We start from the raw sequence: 20,000 nt of genomic DNA on the forward strand, positions 1-20,000 counted from the left end.
AAACCGGTCGCACATATAGTCGCTCCGCCCCAGACCAGAACTATGTTTAACTTATTTAGCCTATCACTGTATCCCTCTGTATCCCTTTCCTTCCTAACCGGATCTTATACATATATACATCATCTGCTGGTCTTCATGGAGTGATATATCCCACAGTACCACTTGCCCTCTTGACCCCATTCCCTCCCATCTCCTAAAACATCTTGTTCCTACTATAATCCCTACGCTCACACAGATATTTAACACCTCCCTCTTCCTTCAAACATGCAACAGTTATATCATTACTCAAAAACAGCAAGCTTGACCCCACCTGTCTTTCTAACTATCGGCCTGTCTCCCTCCTGCTTTTTGCCTTTAAACTCCTTGAACGTCTTGTATTCTCTCGCTTGCTCCACTTTCTCAACACCTATTCTCTCCTAGACCCGCTACAATCTGGCTTCTGCACTGCTCACTCCACTGAAACAGCCCTCACTAAAATAACTAATTACCTCCATGCTGCCAAAGACAGAGGTCATTACACTCTGCTCATACTACTCGACCTCTCTGCAGCATTTGACACCGTGGACCACCCTCTTCTCCTCCACATTCTCCATACTCTTGGTATTCGGAACAAAGCTCTATCCTGGATCTCCTCTTACCTCTCCCATCGTACTTTCAGTGTCTCTTTTGCCAACACCTCCTCCTCCTCCTCTATTGATCTCTGTGTGGGGGTACCCCAGGGCTCTGTCCTGGGACCTCTTCTCTTTTCCCTGTACACACACTCTCTAGGTGACCTAATCACATCTCTTGGGTTTAAATATCACCTCTATGCTGACGACACACAAATATACTTTTCAACTCCTGATCTTACACCTGCTATACAGACCAAAGTTTCTGAATGTCTCTCTGGAATATCATCCTGGATGGCCCTCCGCCGACTGAAACTTAAAATGGCTAAAACAGAGCTCCTTATACTTCCTCCCAAACCTGGCCCTACTACCTCCTTCCACATTACTGTTGGTAGTACTATCATTCACCCAGTAGCCCAAGCACGCTGCCTAGGGGTCACACTCGACTCCTCTCTCACATTCTCCTCCCACATTCAAAAGGTCATTAAAACCTGTCCCTTTTTCCTCCGCAATATAACAAAGATACGCCCGTTTCTCTGTTGCTCGACTGCTAAAACTCTGACTCAGGCCCTCATTCTCTCCCGCCTCGATTACAGTAATCTCCTGCTGTCCGGCCTTCCTGCCTCTCACCTGTCTCCCCTACAATATATCCTAAACGCTGCTGCCAGAATCACTCTACTCTTTCCTAGATCTGTCTCAGTATCTCCCCTCATGAAATCCCTCTCCTGGCTTCCGATCAAATCCCGCATCTCACACTCCATTCTTCTCCTCACTTTTAAAGCTTTACACTCTTCTGCCCCTCCTCACATCTCAGCCCTAATTTCTCGTTATGCACCATCCAGACTCTTGTGTTCTTCTCAAGGATGTATTCTTTCTACCCCCTTTGTATCTAAAGCCCTCTCCCACCTTAAACCTTTCTCACTGACTGCCCCACACCTCTGGAATGCCCTTCCCCTCAGTACCCAACAAGCACCCTCTCTATCCACCTTTAAGACCCACCTTAAGACACACTTGCTTAAAGAAGCATATGAATAGCACTGTGGATAATACTTGACATATGATACATAAAGCTTGGCCCCCTGCAGACGCACTTACCAGAACTCCCTCCTACCGTCTCTGTACGTTCCTCCTACCTACCAATTAGACTGTAAGCTCCTCGGGGCAGGGACTCCTCTTCCTTAATGTTAGGTTTATGTCTGAAGCCCTTATTCCCATGACCCGTTATCTGTATTTGTTATTTATATGATTGTCACGTGTATTACTATTGTGAAGCGCTATGTACATTAATGGCGCTATATAAAGACATACAATACAATACTATAAAGAACCTTAAACTCAAATAATCCAGACCAGTTTGGCACCACTATCTCACACACATTAATCAGGATTCACCTGGTAACCTGCTCCTTTCTATTTGTAATGGAGATATCCGCTTCAGCAGTCAGCGGGGATGTTGTCCTGGTTACTGGAAGACTATAAGCTCTTTGGAACAGGCATACTGGGTGTCAGTAATATTCCTACATTATGTAGCCGTGTCCCAGCGTTGCACCGTACAAAGTGATATGATTAACCAGCCTCGCACCTCTGTATACTCCCCCTCCATCTCATCGTCCGGCTCAGCGTCCTCTTCCTCCTCCGGCACTTGGCTGGTGGCTCTCTCCGGCTCCAGCTCTCTGCTATGCTGGTGGCCCCTGGCTCGCTCTTCCTGGTAGCCGGCAGAGACGGTGCTGCCGCTGCGCTGGGACTCGGCGCTCTGGCTGGACAAGCCGCTGAGACGCTTATCCTGTAAAGAGAAGAGGAGGGATGAGCCAGGCTGCTGATCCAATAGCGCCATACCCAAGTCGGCAACCTCCGAGTCCCATCCAGTATGACCAGATCAACGCCATCTGGTTTAAGGTCTAACCCATAGCTCTCTCCTGCAGTTCCTAACCCATCTATCGCTGCCTGTAGATCAGGGATGAATGTGTGTGCACATGCACATATTTATACACATACAAATATACAAGAAACTACAGACCAATCAGTCTACTTCCAATCACTTACAAAGACACCCGCGGGGACTCCACCGTGGAGACAACACAATGGAGCACGCCCAAGTCGCACCAGAAATGAATTTCCACAGTAATGAATACCATGTACCATTCAGGATGCGTAGGTTACAGAAGCATTTCCTTGTGTCTGCACATCGGCCATTCTAAATGCATTATCAAGTCAAATAAGCGTAAATTCAAATGATGAAGACCATGCACAGGAACGCCACCGAAATCATTGGATTATATGACGAGACGAGCAATATAAGGGTCAGCGAGGGAACGGGGCAGGGCGACACCGTGCGTCTTTGCCAGCCCAGGGAACCAGCGGGATTTCGCAGTGGATACTAGACGATGGAACCAATCCAAGTTGTGGCTTCCCAAAGTCATGGATACGAGCGACCACACGGATTAGGATTCGTAGGTGACAAAGAAGCTTCTGATTCGGTCTACACCTCAGCGGTCTCAAATGCATTATGAAGTGTACATTGATATTACAAATGGAACATTTACTGGAAGACCACATTAACCATTACACCACATGAAGATAAGGATCAGCAAGATCCGTGTCCCCAAAGCTGAACACAGCAACACTTGCAGAATTGTTCAGGATATAAAACATGCAAGAAAGGGAATCAAATTCAACGGTGAATGCTAAAGTCCCCTGTGAGCTACAGATAATATTGTTCTTTATGACACAAGTCCAAGAGACTTCCAGTAAGAAATGAGAGAATTTACAGGCGTAGGCTGGCGGGCCAATAACTCAGGAATCTCAGCCAGACCAAAGTATTGTTCATCAACTCGTCCGCATTTTGACTTCTAAATGCCTTTAAAAGGTTGAGGTGTAGACAGAAATGTCAAATGTTTTCATAATGTAGGAGTTCGAATACGAGTGGAAGATCGTATTCCCTACTTTGGGAAATCACTTCTTGTACAACTCGTATGTGGTCCGTTCTGTTTCATCCACTGCGAAATCCCGCCTGTTCTCCAGGTCGGGCGATGTCCAGGGCCTGTGGCACCAATTTAGTTAGTATCCTCATTGGTCTGTAGTTCTGGAGGTCTTCTTTGTTCTTAAGTCTATGGACATGTACTTGGCACCTGGAACGTCTCCCACTCTCCCTAATGGAAGCGAGTCTCATTAAAGTGAAGCATAATAGTAATGGGATTAATATGGCATCTTCGCATTGTTTCCTTGAGAATATTTAGTGATAATGTCAATGTCTTCAAAGTCAGTGAGTCCAGTCCAAATCCCACTGTCAATTGGATCATCAAGGGAGGACATCAGGTCAGATTCTGTGGTCTTACCTCATCACTGGGGGGCGTAGTTTCGGGTTTTGGGGCGTAGCCTTCATTCCTCCGCACCTCAATCACTTTCTTCATGACCTTCAACTCGCTGGGGTGCGGTGTGGCTCTTCTCTGCAGGCCCTGGAAATGATGGAGAGAAGAGGTGGAATCTTCCACCACCACAGAGCATCTCCTGACACACACACGGTCTACAACAAAGCTTCTCAATGCAGCTACACTCCTACACTGCAGGCTTCCACAAAGACATGGCCGCCTCCACCTAGTATCTTCTGTGTGCCCACTCCTACAACCTCTCTCTCTGACTATTCATTCCTCAGATCAAGCCAGTTCTTTTCTCTCTCATCTCCACATTGGATTATTTCAGGCTGTCTCTCTCCTGCTGTCCACACCCTGGTTTGTCTCACACTATTCCAGAGACCCGTCTCTCTCTATACTGTAGCAGTCCCCTCCACGCATCAGGGTGGTGTCTCTCTCGCTGTGTCTTCCTTGGATTGTATAAGTCTATCACATTTTCTCCACCCCGGATTGTGTCCGTGCCCCTCACTACAATACTCTCTGCCTGAAGCATCGTGTGTACCTCCCCCCATTCTCCCCACTGTCCTGCCCAATTTCACAGTATCGTCTCCTCTTAATACTCACCCTCCTCTCTGCAGCGGCCTCATCCTCCTCCTCCTCCTCTGGCTTGGGCTCCTCCTGGAACTGGATGACACTCACCCGATTAAGGTTTCCATCTGTCCAGCTCTCATCTACACTATTCTGAAGCAGGTTCTCTGCAGGGAAACAACAGCAGGAGTGATATTTATATATTCAAAGAAAGGTTGGACATCTTTTTAGACAGGAAAGGTATACAGGGATATACCAAATAAGTAAATATGGGAAGGATGTTGATCCAGGGATTAATCCGATTGCCAATTCTTGGAGTCAGGAAGGAATTTATTTCCCCTTATGAGATATCATTGGATGATATGACTCTGGGGCTTTGTGTTTGCTTCCTCTGGATCAATAAGTCAGTATAGATATAGGATAAAGTATCTGTCTAAAATTAGCATAGGTTCAACTTGATGGACACGTCTTTTTTCAACCTCATCTACAATGCGTGTGTGTGCGTGTGTATATAGAGGTATGCATGTATGTACATGCACGTGTATTATTATTATTATTATATTATTATTATTATTATATAAACCGGGCTGTTGAAGAGCGTGTGCGCGCGCGTGCGTGTGTATATACAGGTATGCATTATTATATAACCCAGGCTGTTGGACAGCTGGTGTATGTGTGTGTGCGTATATAGAGGTATGCATACGTGCATGTACATACATGCATACCTGTATATACACACACACACACACACACACACACACACACACACACCAGCTCTCCAACAGCCTGGGTTATATAATAATAATGTATACACATACACGTGCATGTACATACATGAATACCTCTATAAATATATACACACACACACACACACACACACACACACACACACACGCGTTTAACAGGGGAGGGAATTGGTCCTGAAATATTCTATATCCAGAGCTGAGCTACGTAACAAAATATATTATTATTCTATATTACCTAGACTAGGGCAGGTGTATGTGTATTTATTACCCTGGCTACTAGGGCAGGAAAATTAATGAAAAGGCAAGGGAAGGGGTGTGAGTATTACCCAGGCGGGGGGAGGAAGGGGTGTGAGTATTACCCAGGCTGGGGGAGGAGAGGGTGTGAGTATTACCCAGGCTGGGGAGGAGGGAGTGTGAGTATTACCCAGGCTGGGGAAGGAGGGTGTGTGAGTATTACCCAGGCTGGGGTAGTAGGGTGTGTGAGTATTACCCTGGCTGGGGGAGGAACAGGGGGTGTGAGTATTACCCAGGCTGGGGGAGGAGGAGGGGGTGTGAGTATTACCCAGGCTGGGGGAGGAGGGGGTGTGAGTATTTCCCAGGCTGGGGGAGGTGGGGGTGTGAGTATTACCCAGGCTGGGGAGGAGGAGGGGGTGTGAGTATTACCCAGGCTGGGAGGAGGGGATGTGAGTATTACCCAGGCTGGGGGAGGAGGAAGGGGTGTGAGTATTACCCAGGCTGGAGGAGGAGGGGGTGTGAGTATTACCCAGGCTGGGGAGGAGGGGTGTGAGTATTACCCAGGCTGGGGGAGGAGGGGGTGTGAGTATTACCCAGGCTGGGGGAGGAGGGAGTGTGAGTATTACCCAGGCTGGGGAAGGGGTGAGAGTAATACCCAGGCTGGGGGAGGAGGAGGGGGTGTGAGTATTACCCCAGGCTGGGGGAGGAGGGAGTGTGAGTATTACCCAGGCTGGGGGAGGAGGAGGGGGTGTGAGTATTACCCAGGCTGGGGGAGGAGGAGCGGGTGTGAGTATTACCCAGGCTGGGGGAGGAGGAGCGGGTGTGAGTATTACCCAGGCTGGGGAGGAGGAGGGGGTGTGAGTATTACCCAGGCTGGGGGAGGAGGAGGGGGTGTGAGTATTACCCAGGCTGGGGGAGGAGGAGGGGGTGTGAGTATTACCCAGGCTGGGGGAGGAGGAGGGGGTGTGAGTATTACCCAGGCTGGGGGAGGAGGAGGGTGTGTGAGTATTACCCAGGCTGGGGGAGGGGGAGGGTGTGTGAGTATTACCCAGGCTGGGGGAGGAGGGGGTGTGAGTATTACCCAGGCTGGGGGAGGAGGAGGGGGTGTGAGTATTACCCAGGCTGGGGGAGGAGGAGGAGGGGGTGTGAGTATTACCCAGGCTGGGAGAGGAGGAGGGGGTGTGATTATTACCCAGGCTGGGGGAGGAGGAGGGTGTGTGAGTATTACCCAGGCTGGGGGAGGAGGGGGTGTGAGTATTACCCAGGCTGGGGGAGGAGAAGGGGGTGTGAGTATTACCCAGGCTGGGGGAGGAGGAGGGGGTGTGAGTATTACCCAGGCTGGGGGAGGAGGAGGGGGTGTGAGTATTACCCAGGCTGGGGGAGGAGGAGGGGGTGTGAGTATTACCCAGGCTGGGGGAGGAGGAGGGGGTGTCAGTATTACCCAGGCTGGGGAGGAGGAGGGGGTGTGAGTATTACCCAGGCTGGGGGAGGAGGAAGGGGTGTGAGTATTACCCAGGCTGGAGGAGGAGGGGGTGTGAGTATTACCCAGGCTGGGGGAGGAGGGGTGTGAGTATTACCCAGGCTGGGGGAGGAGGGGGTGTGAGTATTACCCAGGCTGGGGGAGGAGGGAGTGTGAGTATTACCCAGGCTGGGGAAGGAAGGGGTGAGAGTAATACCCAGGCTGGCGGAGGAGGAGGGGGTGTGAGTATTACCCAGGCTGGGGGAGGAGGAGGGTGTGTGAGTATTACCCAGGCTGGGGGAGGAGGAGGGGGTTTGAGTATTACCCAGGCTGGGGGAGGAGGAGCGGGTGTGAGTATTACCCAGGCTGGGGGAGGAGGAGGGGGTGTGAGTATTACCCAGGCTGGGGGAGGAGGAGGGGTGTGAGTATTACCCAGGCTGGGGGAGGAGGAGGGTGTGTGAGTATTACCCAGGCTGGGGGAGGAGGAGGGGGTGTGAGTATTACCCAGGCTGGGGGAGGAGGAGGGGGTGTGAGTATTACCCAGGCTGGGGAGGAGGAGGGGGTGTGAGTATTACCCAGGCTGGGGGAGGAGGGGGGGGGGTGTGAGTATTACCCAGGCTGGGGGAGGAGGGGGGGGGGGTGTGTGAGTATTACCCAGGCTGGGGGAGGAGGGGGTGTGAGTATTACCCAGGCTGGGGGAGGAGGGGGTGTGAGTATTACCCAGGCTGGGGGAGGATGGGGTGTGAGTATTACCCAGGCTGGGGGAGGAGGAGGGGGTGTGAGTATTACCCAGGCTGGGGAGGAGGGGGTGTGAGTATTACCCAGGCTGGGGGAGGAGGAGGGGGTGTGAGTATTACCCAGGCTGGGGGAGGAGGAGGGGGTGTGAGTATTACCCAGGCTGGGGGAGGAGGAGGGGGTGTGAGTATTACCCAGGCTGGGGGAGGAGGAGGGGGTGTGAGTATTACCCAGGCTGGGGGATGGCTGCTGGGGCAGGAGGTAACAGGTCAGTACTTTAGATCCCGTCTTCTCATCGTCCTCCGTCTGGAACTTGAGCATCGGCTGCGACTGGTTTTCTGCCAACCACAAAGCCTTCAGGCTCAGGTTCGTCAGCGCAAAGGGGAGGTTCAGCAGCCTGGGGGGGGGGGGAGCACACAGGGGGGGATACAGAGTTGGGAGATAGAGGAGGAGGAGATGGGGGAGAGGAGGAGGCGGAGGGGGGGAGATAGAGGGGGAGAGGAGGAGGAGGAGATGGGGGAGATATAGAGGAAGAGGGGGAGAGAAAGAGGAGGAGGAGGAGGGGGGGGGGGAGATAGAGGCGGAGGGGGGGAGAGAAATAGAGGAGGAGGAGGGGAGAGATAGAGGAGATGGGGGAGAGATAGAGGAGGAAGAGGTGGAGGAGATGGAGGTGGAGGAGATGGGGGAGAGATAGAGGAGGAGGAGATGGGGGAGAGATAGAGGAGGAGGAGGGGGGAAGAGATAGAGGAGGAGGGGGGAGAGATAGAGGAGGAGGAGGGGGGAAGAGATAGAGGAGGAGGAGGGGGGAGAGATAGAGGAGGAGGAGGGGGGAGAGATAGAGGAGGAGGGGGGAGAGATAGAGGAGGAGGGGGGAGAGATAGAGGAGGAGGAGGGGGAGAGATAGAGGAGGAGGAGGGGGGAGAGATAGAGGAGGAGGAGGAGGGGGGAGAGATAGAGGAGGAGGAGGGGGGAGAGATAGAGGAGGAGGGGGGGAGAGATAGAGGAGGAGGGGGGAGAGATAGAGGAGGAGGGGGGAGAGATAGAGGAGGAGGAGGGGGAGAGATAGAGGAGGAGGAGGGGGGAGAGATAGAGGAGGAGGAGGGGGAGAGATAGAGGAGGAGGAGGGGGGGAGAGATAGAGGAGGGGGGAGAGATAGAGGAGGAGGAGGGGGGGAGAGATAGAGGAGGAGGAGGGGGGAGAGATAGAGGGGGAGGAGGGGGGGGGGAGATAGAGGAGGAGGAGGGGGGGAGAGATAGAGGAGGAGGGGGGGAGATATAGAGGAGGAGGAGGGGGAGAAATAGAGGAGGAGGGGGGGATAGATGAAGGAGGAGGGGGGGAGAGACAGAGGAAGAGGAGGGGGGAGAAATAGAGGAAAAGGAGGGGGAGAAATAGAGGAAGAGGAGGGGGGAGAAATAGAGGATGAGGGGAGGAGAAATAGAGGAGGAGGAGGGGGAGAAATAAAGGAGGAGGGGGGAGAGACAGAGGAGGAGGAGGGGGAGAGACAGAGGAGGAGGAGATGGGGGAGAGATAGAGGAGGAGGAGATGGGGGAGAGACAGAGGAGGAGATGGGGAGAGACAGAGAGGAGGCGGAGGAGATAGAGGAGGAGGGGGGAGAGAGAGGAGGAGGGGGGAGAGATAGAGGAGGAGGGGGGGAGAGATAGAGGAGGAGGAGGGGGGGAGAAATAGAGGAGGAGGGGGGGAGAAATAGAGGAGGAGGAGGGGGGGAGAGGGGGGAGAAATAGAGGAGGAGGAGGGGGGGAGAAATAGAGGAGGAGGAGGGGGGGAGAAATAGAGGAGGAGGGGGGGAGAAATAGAGGAGGAGGAGGGGGGGGAGAAATAGAGGAGGAGGGGGGGAGAGAAATAGAGGAGGAGGGGGGGGAGAGACAGAGTAGGAGGGGGAGAGACAGAGGAGGAGAAGATGGGGGAGAGACAGAGGAGGAGGAGGTGGAGGAGATGGGGGAGAGATAGAGGAGGAGGAGATGGGGGAGAGATGGAGGAGGGGGGGAGAAATAGAGGAGGAGGAGGAGATGGGGGAGAGATAGAGGAGGAGGAGGGGGGAGAGATAGAGGAGGAGGAGGGGGGAGAGATAGAGGAGGAGGAGGGTGGAGAGATAGAGGAGGAGGAGGGGGGGGAGAGATAGAGGAGGAGGGGGGGGGAGAGATAGAGGAGGAGGGGGGGAGAGATAGAGGAGGAGGAGGGGGGGGAGAGATAGAGGAGGGGGAGGGTTAGAGGAGGAGGAGGGGGGGAGAAATAGAGGAGGAGGGGGGGAGAAATAGAGGAGGAGGAGGGGGGGAGAAATAGAGGAGGAGGAGGGGGGAGAAATAGAGGAGGAGGAGGAGGGGGGAGAAATAGAGGAGATGGGGGGGGAGACAGAGGAGGAGGAGATGGGGGAGAGACAGAGGAGGAGGAGACGGGGGAGAGACAGAGGAGGAGGAGACGGGGGAGAGGCAGAGGAGGAGGAGACGGGGGAGAGATAGAGGAGATGGGGGAGAGATAGAGGAGGAGGAGGTGGAGGAGATGGGGGAGAGATAGAGGAGGAGGAGACGGGGAGAGATAGAGGAGGAGGAGACGGGGGAGAGATAGAGGAGGAGGAGGAGGGGGGGAGAGATAGAGGAGGAGGGGGGGGAGAAATAGAGGAGGAGGAGGGGGGGAGAGATAGAGGAGGAGGAGGGGGGGAGAGATAGAGGAGGAGGAGGGGGGGAGAGATAGAGGAGGAGGAGGGGGGGAGAGATAGAGGAGGAGGAGGGGGGGGAGAGATAGAGGAGGAGGAGGGGGGGGGAGAAATAGAGGAGGAGGAGGGGGGGGAGAAATAGAGGAGGAGGAGGGGGGGGAGAAATAGAGGAGGAGGAGGGGGGGGAGAAATAGAGGAGGAGGGGGGAGAGATAGAGGAGGGGAGGGGAGAAATAGAGGAGGAGGGGGGAGAGATAGAGGAGGAGGGGGGAGAGATAGAGGAGGAGGGGGGAGAGATAGAGGAGGAGGGGGGGGAGAAATAGAGGAGGAGGAGGAGGAGGGGGGGGAGAAATACAGGAGGAGGAGGGGGGGAGAAATAGAGGAGGAGGAGGGGGGGAGAAATAGAGGAGGAGGGGGAGAGACAGAGGAGGAGGAGATGGGGGAGAGACAGAGGAGGAGGAGGTGGAGGAGATGGGGGAGAGATAGAGGAGGAGGAGACGGGGAGAGATAGAGGAGGAGGAGACGGGGGAGAGATAGAGGAGGAGGAGGAGGGGGGGAGAGATAGAGGAGGAGGGGGGGAGAAATAGAGGAGGAGGAGGGGGGAGAGATAGAGGAGGAGGAGGGGGGGAGAGATAGAGGAGGAGGAGGGGGGGAGAGATAGAGGAGGAGGAGGGGGGGAGAGATAGAGGAGGAGGAGGGGGGGGAGAGATAGAGGAGGAGGAGGGGGGGGGAGAAATAGAGGAGGAGGAGGGGGGGGAGAAATAGAGGAGGAGGAGGGGGGGGGGAAATAGAGGAGGAGGAGGGGGGGGAGAAATAGAGGAGGAGGGGGGAGAGATAGAGGAGGGGGAGGGGAGAAATAGAGGAGGAGGGGGGAGAGATAGAGGAGGAGGGGGGAGAGATAGAGGAGGAGGGGGGAGAGATAGAGGAGGAGGGGGGGAGAAATAGAGGAGGAGGAGGAGGAGGGGGGAGAAATACAGGAGGAGGAGGGGGGGAGAAATAGAGGAGGAGGAGGGGGGGAGAAATAGAGGAGGAGGGGGAGAGACAGAGGAGGAGGAGATGGGGGAGAGACAGAGGAGGAGGAGGTGGAGGAGATGGGGGAGAGATAGAGGAGGAGGAGATGGGGGAGAGATGGAGGAGGAGGAGGGGGGGAGAGATGGAGGAGGAGGAGGGGGGGAGAGATGGAGGAGGAGGAGGGGGGGAGAGATGGAGGAGGAGGAGGGGGGGAGAAATAGAGGAGGAGGAGATGGGGGAGAGATAGAGGAGGAGGAGGGGAGGGAGAAATAGAGGAGGAGGAGATGGGGAGAGATAGAGGAGGAGGAGGGGGGAGAAATAGAGGAGGATGGGGGGGAGAAATAGAGGAGGATGGGGGGGAGAAATAGAGGAGGAGGGGGGGGAGAAATAGAGGAGGGGGGGGAGAAATAGAGGAGGAGGGGGGAGAGATAGAGGAGGGGGGAGAGATAGAGGAGGGGGGGGAGAAATAGAGGAGGGGGGAGAGATAGAGGAGGAGGGGGGGAGAGATAGAGGAGGAGGGGGGAGAGATAGAGGAGGAGGGGGGAGAGATAGAGGAGGAGGGGGGGAGAAATAGAGGAGGAGGAGGGGGGGGAGAAATAGAGGAGGAGGAGGGGGGGAGAAATAGAGGAGGAGGAGGGGGGGAGAAATAGAGGAGGAGGAGGGGGGGAGAAATAGAGGAGGAGGAGGGGGGGGAGAAATAGAGGAGGAGGGGGAGAGACAGAGGAGGAGGAGATGGGGGAGAGACAGAGGAGGAGGAGGTGGAGGAGATGGGGGAGAGATAGAGGAGGAGATGGGGGAGAGATGGAGGAGGAGGAGGGGGGGGAGAGATGGAGGAGGAGGAGGGGGGGAGAAATAGAGGAGGAGGAGATGGGGGAGAGATAGAGGAGGAGGAGGGGAGGGAGAAATAGAGGAGGAGGAGATGGGGAGAGATAGAGGAGGAGGAGGGGGGAGAAAGAGGAGGATGGGGGGAGAAATAGAGGAGGATGGGGGGGAGAAATAGAGGAGGAGGGGGGGAGAAATAGAGGAGGAGGGGGGGAGAAATAGAGGAGGAGGGGGGGGAGAAATAGAGGAGGAGGGGGGAGAGATAGAGGAGGGGGGGGAGAGATAGAGGAGGGGGGGAGAGATAGAGGAGAGGCAGAGGAGGAGGAGACGGGGGGAGAGATAGAGGAGATGGGGGAGAGATAGAGGAGGAGGAGGTGGAGGAGATGGGGGAGAGATAGAGGAGGAGGAGACGGGGAGAGATAGAGGAGGAGGAGACGGGGGAGAGATAGAGGAGGAGGAGGAGGGGGGGAGAGATAGAGGAGGAGGGGGGGAGAAATAGAGGAGGAGGAGGGGGGGGAGAGATAGAGGAGGAGGAGGGGGGGAGAGATAGAGGAGGAGGAGGGGGGGAGAGATAGAGGAGGAGGAGGGGGGGAGAGATAGAGGAGGAGGAGGGGGGGGAGAGATAGAGGAGGAGGAGGGGGGGGGAGAAATAGAGGAGGAGGAGGGGGGGGAGAAATAGAGGAGGAGGAGGGGGGGGGGAGAAATAGAGGAGGAGGAGGGGGGGGAGAAATAGAGGAGGAGGGGGGAGAGATAGAGGAGGGGAGGGGAGAATAGAGGAGGAGGGGGGAGAGATAGAGGAGGAGGGGGGAGAGATAGAGGAGGAGGGGGGAGAGATAGAGGAGGAGGGGGGGAGAAATAGAGGAGGAGGAGGAGGAGGAGGGGGGGAGAAATACAGGAGGAGGAGGGGGGGAGAAATAGAGGAGGAGGAGGGGGGGGAGAAATAGAGGAGGAGGGGGAGAGACAGAGGAGGAGGAGATGGGGGAGAGACAGAGGAGGAGGAGGTGGAGGAGATGGGGGAGAGATAGAGGAGGAGGAGATGGGGGAGAGATGGAGGAGGAGGAGGGGGGGGAGAGATGGAGGAGGAGGAGGGGGGGAGAGATGGAGGAGGAGGAGGGGGGGGAGAAATAGAGGAGGAGGAGATGGGGGAGAGATAGAGGAGGAGGAGGGGAGGGAGAAATAGAGGAGGAGGAGATGGGGAGAGATAGAGGAGGAGGAGGGGGGAGAAATAGAGGAGGATGGGGGGGGAGAAATAGAGGAGGATGGGGGGGGAGAAATAGAGGAGGAGGGGGGGGAGAAATAGAGGAGGGGGGGAGAAATAGAGGAGGAGGGGGGAGAGATAGAGGAGGGGAGAGAGATAGAGGAGGGGGGAGAGATAGAGGAGGGGGGGGAGAAATAGAGGAGGGGGGAGAGATAGAGGAGGAGGGGGGAGAGATAGAGGAGGAGGGGGGAGAGATAGAGGAGGAGGGGGGAGAGATAGAGGGAGGAGGGGGGGAGAAATAGAGGAGGAGGAGGGGGGGAGAAATAGAGGAGGAGGAGGGGGGGAGAAATAGAGGAGGAGGAGGGGGGGGAGAAATAGAGGAGGAGGAGGGGGGAGAAATAGAGGAGGAGGAGGGGGGGAGAAATAGAGGAGGAGGGGGAGAGACAGAGGAGGAGGAGATGGGGGAGAGACAGAGGAGGAGGAGGTGGAGGAGATGGGGGAGAGATAGAGGAGGAGATGGGGGAGAGATGGAGGAGGAGGAGGGGGGGAGAGATGGAGGAGGAGGAGGGGGGGAGAAATAGAGGAGGAGGAGATGGGGAGAAATAGAGGAGGAGGAGATGGGGGAGAGATAGAGGAGGAGGAGGGGAGGGAGAAATAGAGGAGGAGGAGATGGGGAGAGATAGAGGAGGAGGAGGGGGGAGAAAGAGGAGGATGGGGGGGAGAAATAGAGGAGGATGGGGGGGGAGAAATAGAGGAGGAGGGGGGGGAGAAATAGAGGAGGAGGGGGGGAGAAATAGAGGAGGAGGGGGGGGAGAAATAGAGGAGGAGGGGGGGAGAGATAGAGGAGGGGGGGAGAGATAGAGGAGGGGGGGGAGAGATAGAGGAGGAGGGGGGGGAGAAATAGAGGAGGAGGGGGGAGAGATAGAGGACGAGGGGGGAGAGATAGAGGACGAGGGGGGAGAGACAGAGGAGGAGATGGGGAGAGACAGAGGAGGAGATGGGGGAGAGACAGAGTAGGAGGGGGAGAGACAGAGGAGGAGATGGGGAGAAACAGCGGAGGAGGAGATGGGGGAGAGACAGAGGAGGAGATGGGGGAGAGATAGAGGAGGAGATGGGGGAGAGAGAGGAGGAGGAGATGGGGGAGAGATAGAGGAGGAGATGGGGGAGAGATAGAGGAGGAGGAGATGGGGGAGAGATAGAGGAGGAGACGGGGGAGAGATAGAGGAGGAGGAGACGGGGCAGAGACAGAGGAGGAGGAGACGGGGGAGAGACAGAAGAGGAGGAGACGGGGGAGAGACAGAGGAGGAGGAGGTGGAGGAGATGGGGGAGAGATAGAGGAGGAGGGGGGGGGAGAAATAGAGGAGGAGGAGGGGGGGAGAAATAGAGGAGGAGGAGGGGGGGAGATAGAGGCGGAGGAGGGGGAGAGATAGAGGAGGAGGAGGGGGAGAGATAGAGGAGGAGGAGGGGGAGAGATAGAGGAGGAGGAGGGGGGGGAGAAATAGAGGAGGAGGGGGAGAGATAGAGGAGGAGGGGGGAGAGATAGAGGAGGAGGAGGGGGGGAGAAATAGAGGAGGAGGAGATGGGGGAGAGATAGAGGAGGAGGAGATGGGGAGGAGATGGGGAGAAATAGAGGAGGAGGGGGGGGAGAAATAGAGGAGGAGGAGATGGGGAGGAGATGGGGAGAAATAGAGGAGGATGGGGGGAGAGATAGAGGAGGAGGAGGGGGGGAGAGATAGAGGAGGAGGAGGGTGGAGAAATAGAGGAGGAGATGGGGGGAGAAATAGAGGAGGCGGAGGGGGGAGAGATAGAGGAGGCGGAAGGGGGGAGAGATAGAGGAGGCAGAGGGGGGAGAGATAGAGGAGGCGGAAGGGGGAGAGAGAGATAGAGGAGGAGGGGGGAGAGATAGAGGAGGCGGAGGGGAGGGAAATAGAGGCGGAGGGGAGGGAGATAGAGGCAGAGGGAGGGGGGAGATAGAGGCGGAGGGAGGGGGGAGATAGAGGCGGAGGGAGGGGGGAGATAGAGGCGGAGGGAGGGGGGAGATAGAGGCGGAGGGAGGGGGGAGATAGAGGCGAAGGGGGGGAGATAGAGGCGGAGGGGGGGGAGATAGAGGCGGAGGGGGGGGAGATAGAGGCGGAGGGGGGGAGATAGAGGCGGAGGGGGGGAGATAGAGGCGGAGGGGGGGAGATAGAGGCGGAGGGGGTGAGATAGAGGCGGAGGAGGGGGAGATAGAGGCGGAGGGGGGGGAGAGAGAGGCGGAGGGGGGGGATAGAGGCGGAAGGGGGGGGATAGAGGCGGAAGGGGGGGGATAGAGGCGGAGGGGGGCGGATAGAGGCGGGGGGGGGGATAGAGGCGGACGGGGGGGAGATAGAGGCGGAGGGGGGGAGATAGAGGAGGAGGGGGGGGAGAAATAAAGGAGGAGGAGGGGGGGAGAAATAGAGGAGGAGGAGATGGGGGAGAGATAGAGGAGGAGGAGATGGGGAGAGATAGAGGAGGAGGAGATGGGGAGAGATAGAGGAGGAGGAGATGGGGAGAGATAGAGGAGGAGGGGATGGGGAAGAGATAGAGGAGGAGGAGATGGGGGAGGAGATGGGGAGAAATAGAGGAGGAGGGGGGGGAGAAATAGAGGAGGAGGAGGGGGGGAGATAGAGGCGGAGGGGGGGAGATAGAGGCGGAGGGGGGGAGATAGAGGCGGAGGGGGGGAGATAGAGGCGGAGGGGGGGAGATAGAGGCGGAGGGGGGGGAGATAGAGGCGGAGGGGGGGAGATAGAGGCGGAGGGGGGGAGATAGAGGCGGAGGGGGGGAGATAGAGGCGGAGGGGGGGAGATAGAGGCGGAGGGGGGGAGATAGAGGCGGAGGGGGGAGAGATAGAGGCGGAGGGGGGGAGATAGAGGCGGGAGGGGGGAGAGATAGAGGCGGGAGGATGGGGGGGAGAGATAGAGGCGGAGGGGGGGAGATAGAGGCGGGAGGGGGAGAGATAGAGGCGGGAGGATGGGGGGGGAGATAGAGGCGGAGGGGGGGAGATAGAGGCGGGAGGGGGAGAGATAGAGGCGGGAGGATGGGGGGGGGAGATAGAGGCGGAGGGGGGGAGATAGAGGCGGAGGGGGAGAGATAGAGGCGGAGGGGAAGAGATAGAGGCGGAGGGGGAGAGATAGAGGCGGAGGGGGAGAGATAGAGGCGGAGGGGGAGAGATAGAGGCGGGAGGGGGAGAGATAGAGGCGGGAGGATGGGGGGGGGAGATAGAGGCGGAGGGGGGGAGATAGAGGCGGAGGGGGAGAGATAGAGGCGGGAGGATGGGGGGGGAGATAGAGGCGGAGGGGGGGAGATAGAGGCGGATGGGGGGGAGATAGAGGCGGAGGGGGGGGGAAATAGAGGCGGAGGGGGGGGAGATAGAGGCGGAGGGGGGGAGGTAGAGGCGGAGGGGGGGAGATGGAGGCGGAGGGGGGGGAGAGAGGCGGAGGGGGGGAGAGAGGCGGAGGGGGGGAGATAGAGGCGGAGGGGGAGAGATAGAGGCGGGAGGATGGGGGGGGAAGATTAATAATTTAATTAATATTGGGATATATGTACAACCTGTAGAGAAGGTGGTGGGGGGGGGGAGGTGTGATTTGGGATAAGGGCAGGTAAGAGAGGAGGATGTATGAGGAGAGGAGCACATAGGAGGGAAGAGGAGGGCAGGGAGGCAATTGGTGAGTGTCAGCACGGTACCTGTTCCCCGCCACGTCCAGCACATGTAGCTCGGTGGCGTTGGCGAGCTCGGGCGGCAGGGCGCTCAGCTGGTTATCCCGCAGCGACAGCACGTTCAGACTGGCGCAGCCGCCCATCTCGCTGGGCAGGGACACCAGCCGGTTCCGATCCACGTTCACATTCGTCAACTTGGTGAGGTTCCCCATGGACTTGGGCAGGGTCTGGGGGGGACAAGGAGGAGAGACAGAGGGGGGTGAGAGGGGGAGATCAGGGGCAAGGAGACTGATAAAAAGTGGGACAGGAGGTGGTAAGAGGAAGACGGTGAGAGGAAGACCGGGAGAGGAGGGGAGAGGGAGACGAGGAGGGGAGAGGGAGACGAGGAGAGGAGAGGGAGACGAGGAGAGGGAGACGAGGAGAGGGAGACGAGGAGAGGGGAGGGAGACGAGGAGAGGGAGACGAGGAGGGAGGGGTGAGAAGGAAACGAAGAGGAGAGTGGCAAGGAGTGTAATAAAATGGTGAGGAGAGGGGGCGAGCGGAGGAGAGGGGGCGAGTGGAGGAGAGGGGGCGAGTGGAGGAGAGGGGTAGAGAGAGGGGGAGAGAGGGGGAGAGAGGGGGAGAGGGGGGGAGAGGGGGGAAGAGGGGGGAAGAGGGGGGGAGAGGGCGGGAGAGGGCGGGAGAGGGCGGGAGAGGGCGGGAGAGGGCGGGAGAGGGCGGGAGAGGGCGGGAGAGGGCGGGAGAGGGGGGAGAGGGCGGGAGAGGGGGGAGAGGGCGGGAGAGGGCGGGAGAGGGCGGGAGAGTGGGGAGAGGGGGAGGAGAGGGGGAGAGGGGAGGAGAGGGGGAGAGGGGAGGAGAGGGGGAGAGGGGAGGAGAGGGGGAGAGGGGAGGAGAGGGGAGGAGAGGGGGGAGGGGGGAGAGGGATAGGGAGAGGAGGAGAGAGGGGGGGAAGGGGGAGAGAGGGGAGGGGAGGAGAGGGAGGGGAGGAGAGGTTCACTGCAGTTGGAGGGGGAGTTGCAGCAGGATGCCGGGAGGGGGAGTTGCAGCAGGATGCCGGGAGGGGGAGTTGCAGCAGGATGCCGGGAGGGGGAGTTGCAGCAGGATGCCGGGAGGGGGAGTTGCAGCAGGATGCCGGGAGGGGGAGTTGCAGCAGGATGCCGGGAGGGGGAGTTGCAGCAGGATGCCGGGAGGGGGAGTTGCAGCAGGATGCCGGGAGGGGGAGTTGCAGCAGGATGCCGGGAGGGGGAGTTGCAGCAGGATGCCGGGAGGGGGAGTTGCAGCAGGATGCCGGGAGGGGGAGTTGCAGCAGGATGCCGGGAGGGGGAGTTGCAGCAGGATGCCGGGAGGGGGAGTTGCAGCAGGATGCCGGGAGGGGGAGTTGCAGCAGGATGCCGGGAGGGGGAGTTGCAGCAGGATGCCGGGAGGGGGACACAGATACCCAGCAAGCTCAAACTCCCACACCCACCACAAAGTGAATATATATATTTATGTCAACCAGAGAGCTACTGAGCGTGGCAATTGTATATAACAAGAGACAGGGGGTGCCCAACGCTGCATCCAATTGACAAAACATATAAAGTAAAATACTTCAATAATAATAATTGGTTATTTAGTTAACCCTTTGGCCAAAGGCGTCATAAGCCTGCATACCAACGTCAAGGTATAACCAAAATAATGCAGGTCCTACACACAGGGGGAGTTGCAGCAGGATGCCGGGAGGGGGAGTTGCAGCAGGATGCCGGGAGGGGGAGTTGCAGCAGGATGCCGGGAGGGGGAGTTGCAGCAGGATGCCGGGAGGCGCCAGCACGCCGCAGCACCATGTAAGGGGGGAAAAAAATTCCCCTCCAGCTTGGCCTTCAGTAGAAGGTGGCAACCCGGACAGTCACAGACACTGCAGGAGGTGGGTTACCGTCAGCAGGTTCTCGGTGAGTATGACCTCGCTCAGGTTCTCACACACACAGGAGAGGGGGACACTGCAGGAGGTGGGTTACCGTCAGCAGGTTCTCGGTGAGTATGACCTCGCTCAGGTTCTCACAGTCCCCGATAGATTCTGTGAGCTGCAGCAGGCGGTTCTGATCAACCTTCAGGATGGATAACTGTTTCAGCTGGCCTGAGGAGAGAGGAGGAGGGGGCATGAGAGAGAGGGGAGAGAGGAGAGAGAGGAGAGAGAGGGGAGAGAGGGGAGAGAAGAGAAAGAGAGGAGAGGAAAGAGAGAGTGAGGAGAGAGAGGAGAGAGGACAGGAAATAGAGAGAGAGGAGAGGAAAGAGAGAGAGAGGAAAGGAGAGGAGAGGAAAGTGAAAGAGAGGAGAGGAAAGAGGGCGAAAGGAGAGGAAAGAGGGCGAGAGGAGAGGAAAGAGGGCGAGAGGAGAGGAAAGAGGGCGAGAGGAGAGGAAAGAGGGCGAGAGGAGAGGAAAGAGGGTGAGAGGCGGGGGCGGGGCGAGGGGGGGGGGCGGGGCGAGAGGGGGGCGGGGCGAGAGGGGGGCGGGGCGAGGGGGGGCGGGATGCGAGGGGGGCGCGGAGCGAGAGGGGGGCGGAGCGAGAGGGGGGGCGGAGCGAGAGGGGGGGCGGGGCGAGAGGGGGGCGGGGCGAGAGGGGGGCGGGGCGAGAGGGGGCGGGCGGGCGAGAGGAGGGGCGGGGGAGGGAGGGGCGGGGGAGGGAGGGGCGGGGGAGGGAAGGGCGGGGGAGGGAGGGGCGGGGGAGGGAGGGGCGGGGGAGGGAGGGGCGGGGGAGGGAGGGGCGGGGGGGGAAGGGAAGGGGAGGGGCGGGGCGGGTACCGCGCAGGTAAGCCTGTGATATTAGAGAGCGCTGCAGTCAGACTGACCGAGGCCGGGGGGCAGAGTGCTGAGCAGGTTCTGGGACAGGAGCAGGTCTGTGAGAGACACCAGGCCGCTGATCTCGGACGG

The 20,000-nt window shown here is 58.0% G+C and overlaps 1 protein-coding gene across 1 annotated transcript in view; it reads right to left on the minus strand.

Annotated features, from left to right (window-relative positions):
- Positions 1-2,103: 2,103 nt before the first annotated feature.
- Positions 2,104-20,000, minus strand: part of LOC142475003 (protein scribble homolog) — a 102,727-nt gene continuing 84,830 nt past the window's right edge. Inside the window, exons 8-14 of the mRNA XM_075581101.1 lie at positions 19,919-20,000; positions 19,088-19,206; positions 17,124-17,323; positions 7,951-8,117; positions 4,583-4,713; positions 3,944-4,063; positions 2,104-2,391 (exon numbers count right to left, since the gene is read on the minus strand). The exon at positions 19,919-20,000 is cut by the window's right edge and continues 63 nt beyond it. Of these exons, the coding sequence (XP_075437216.1) occupies positions 2,131-2,391; positions 3,944-4,063; positions 4,583-4,713; positions 7,951-8,117; positions 17,124-17,323; positions 19,088-19,206; positions 19,919-20,000 (1,080 nt within the window). The 3' untranslated portion in view covers positions 2,104-2,130. The remainder of the gene's footprint in view (positions 2,392-3,943; positions 4,064-4,582; positions 4,714-7,950; positions 8,118-17,123; positions 17,324-19,087; positions 19,207-19,918) is intronic.

The sequence above is a fragment of the Ascaphus truei genome, chromosome 2 (assembly GCF_040206685.1).
Source record: "Ascaphus truei isolate aAscTru1 chromosome 2, aAscTru1.hap1, whole genome shotgun sequence".
Classification (NCBI taxonomy): domain Eukaryota; kingdom Metazoa; phylum Chordata; class Amphibia; order Anura; family Ascaphidae; genus Ascaphus; species Ascaphus truei.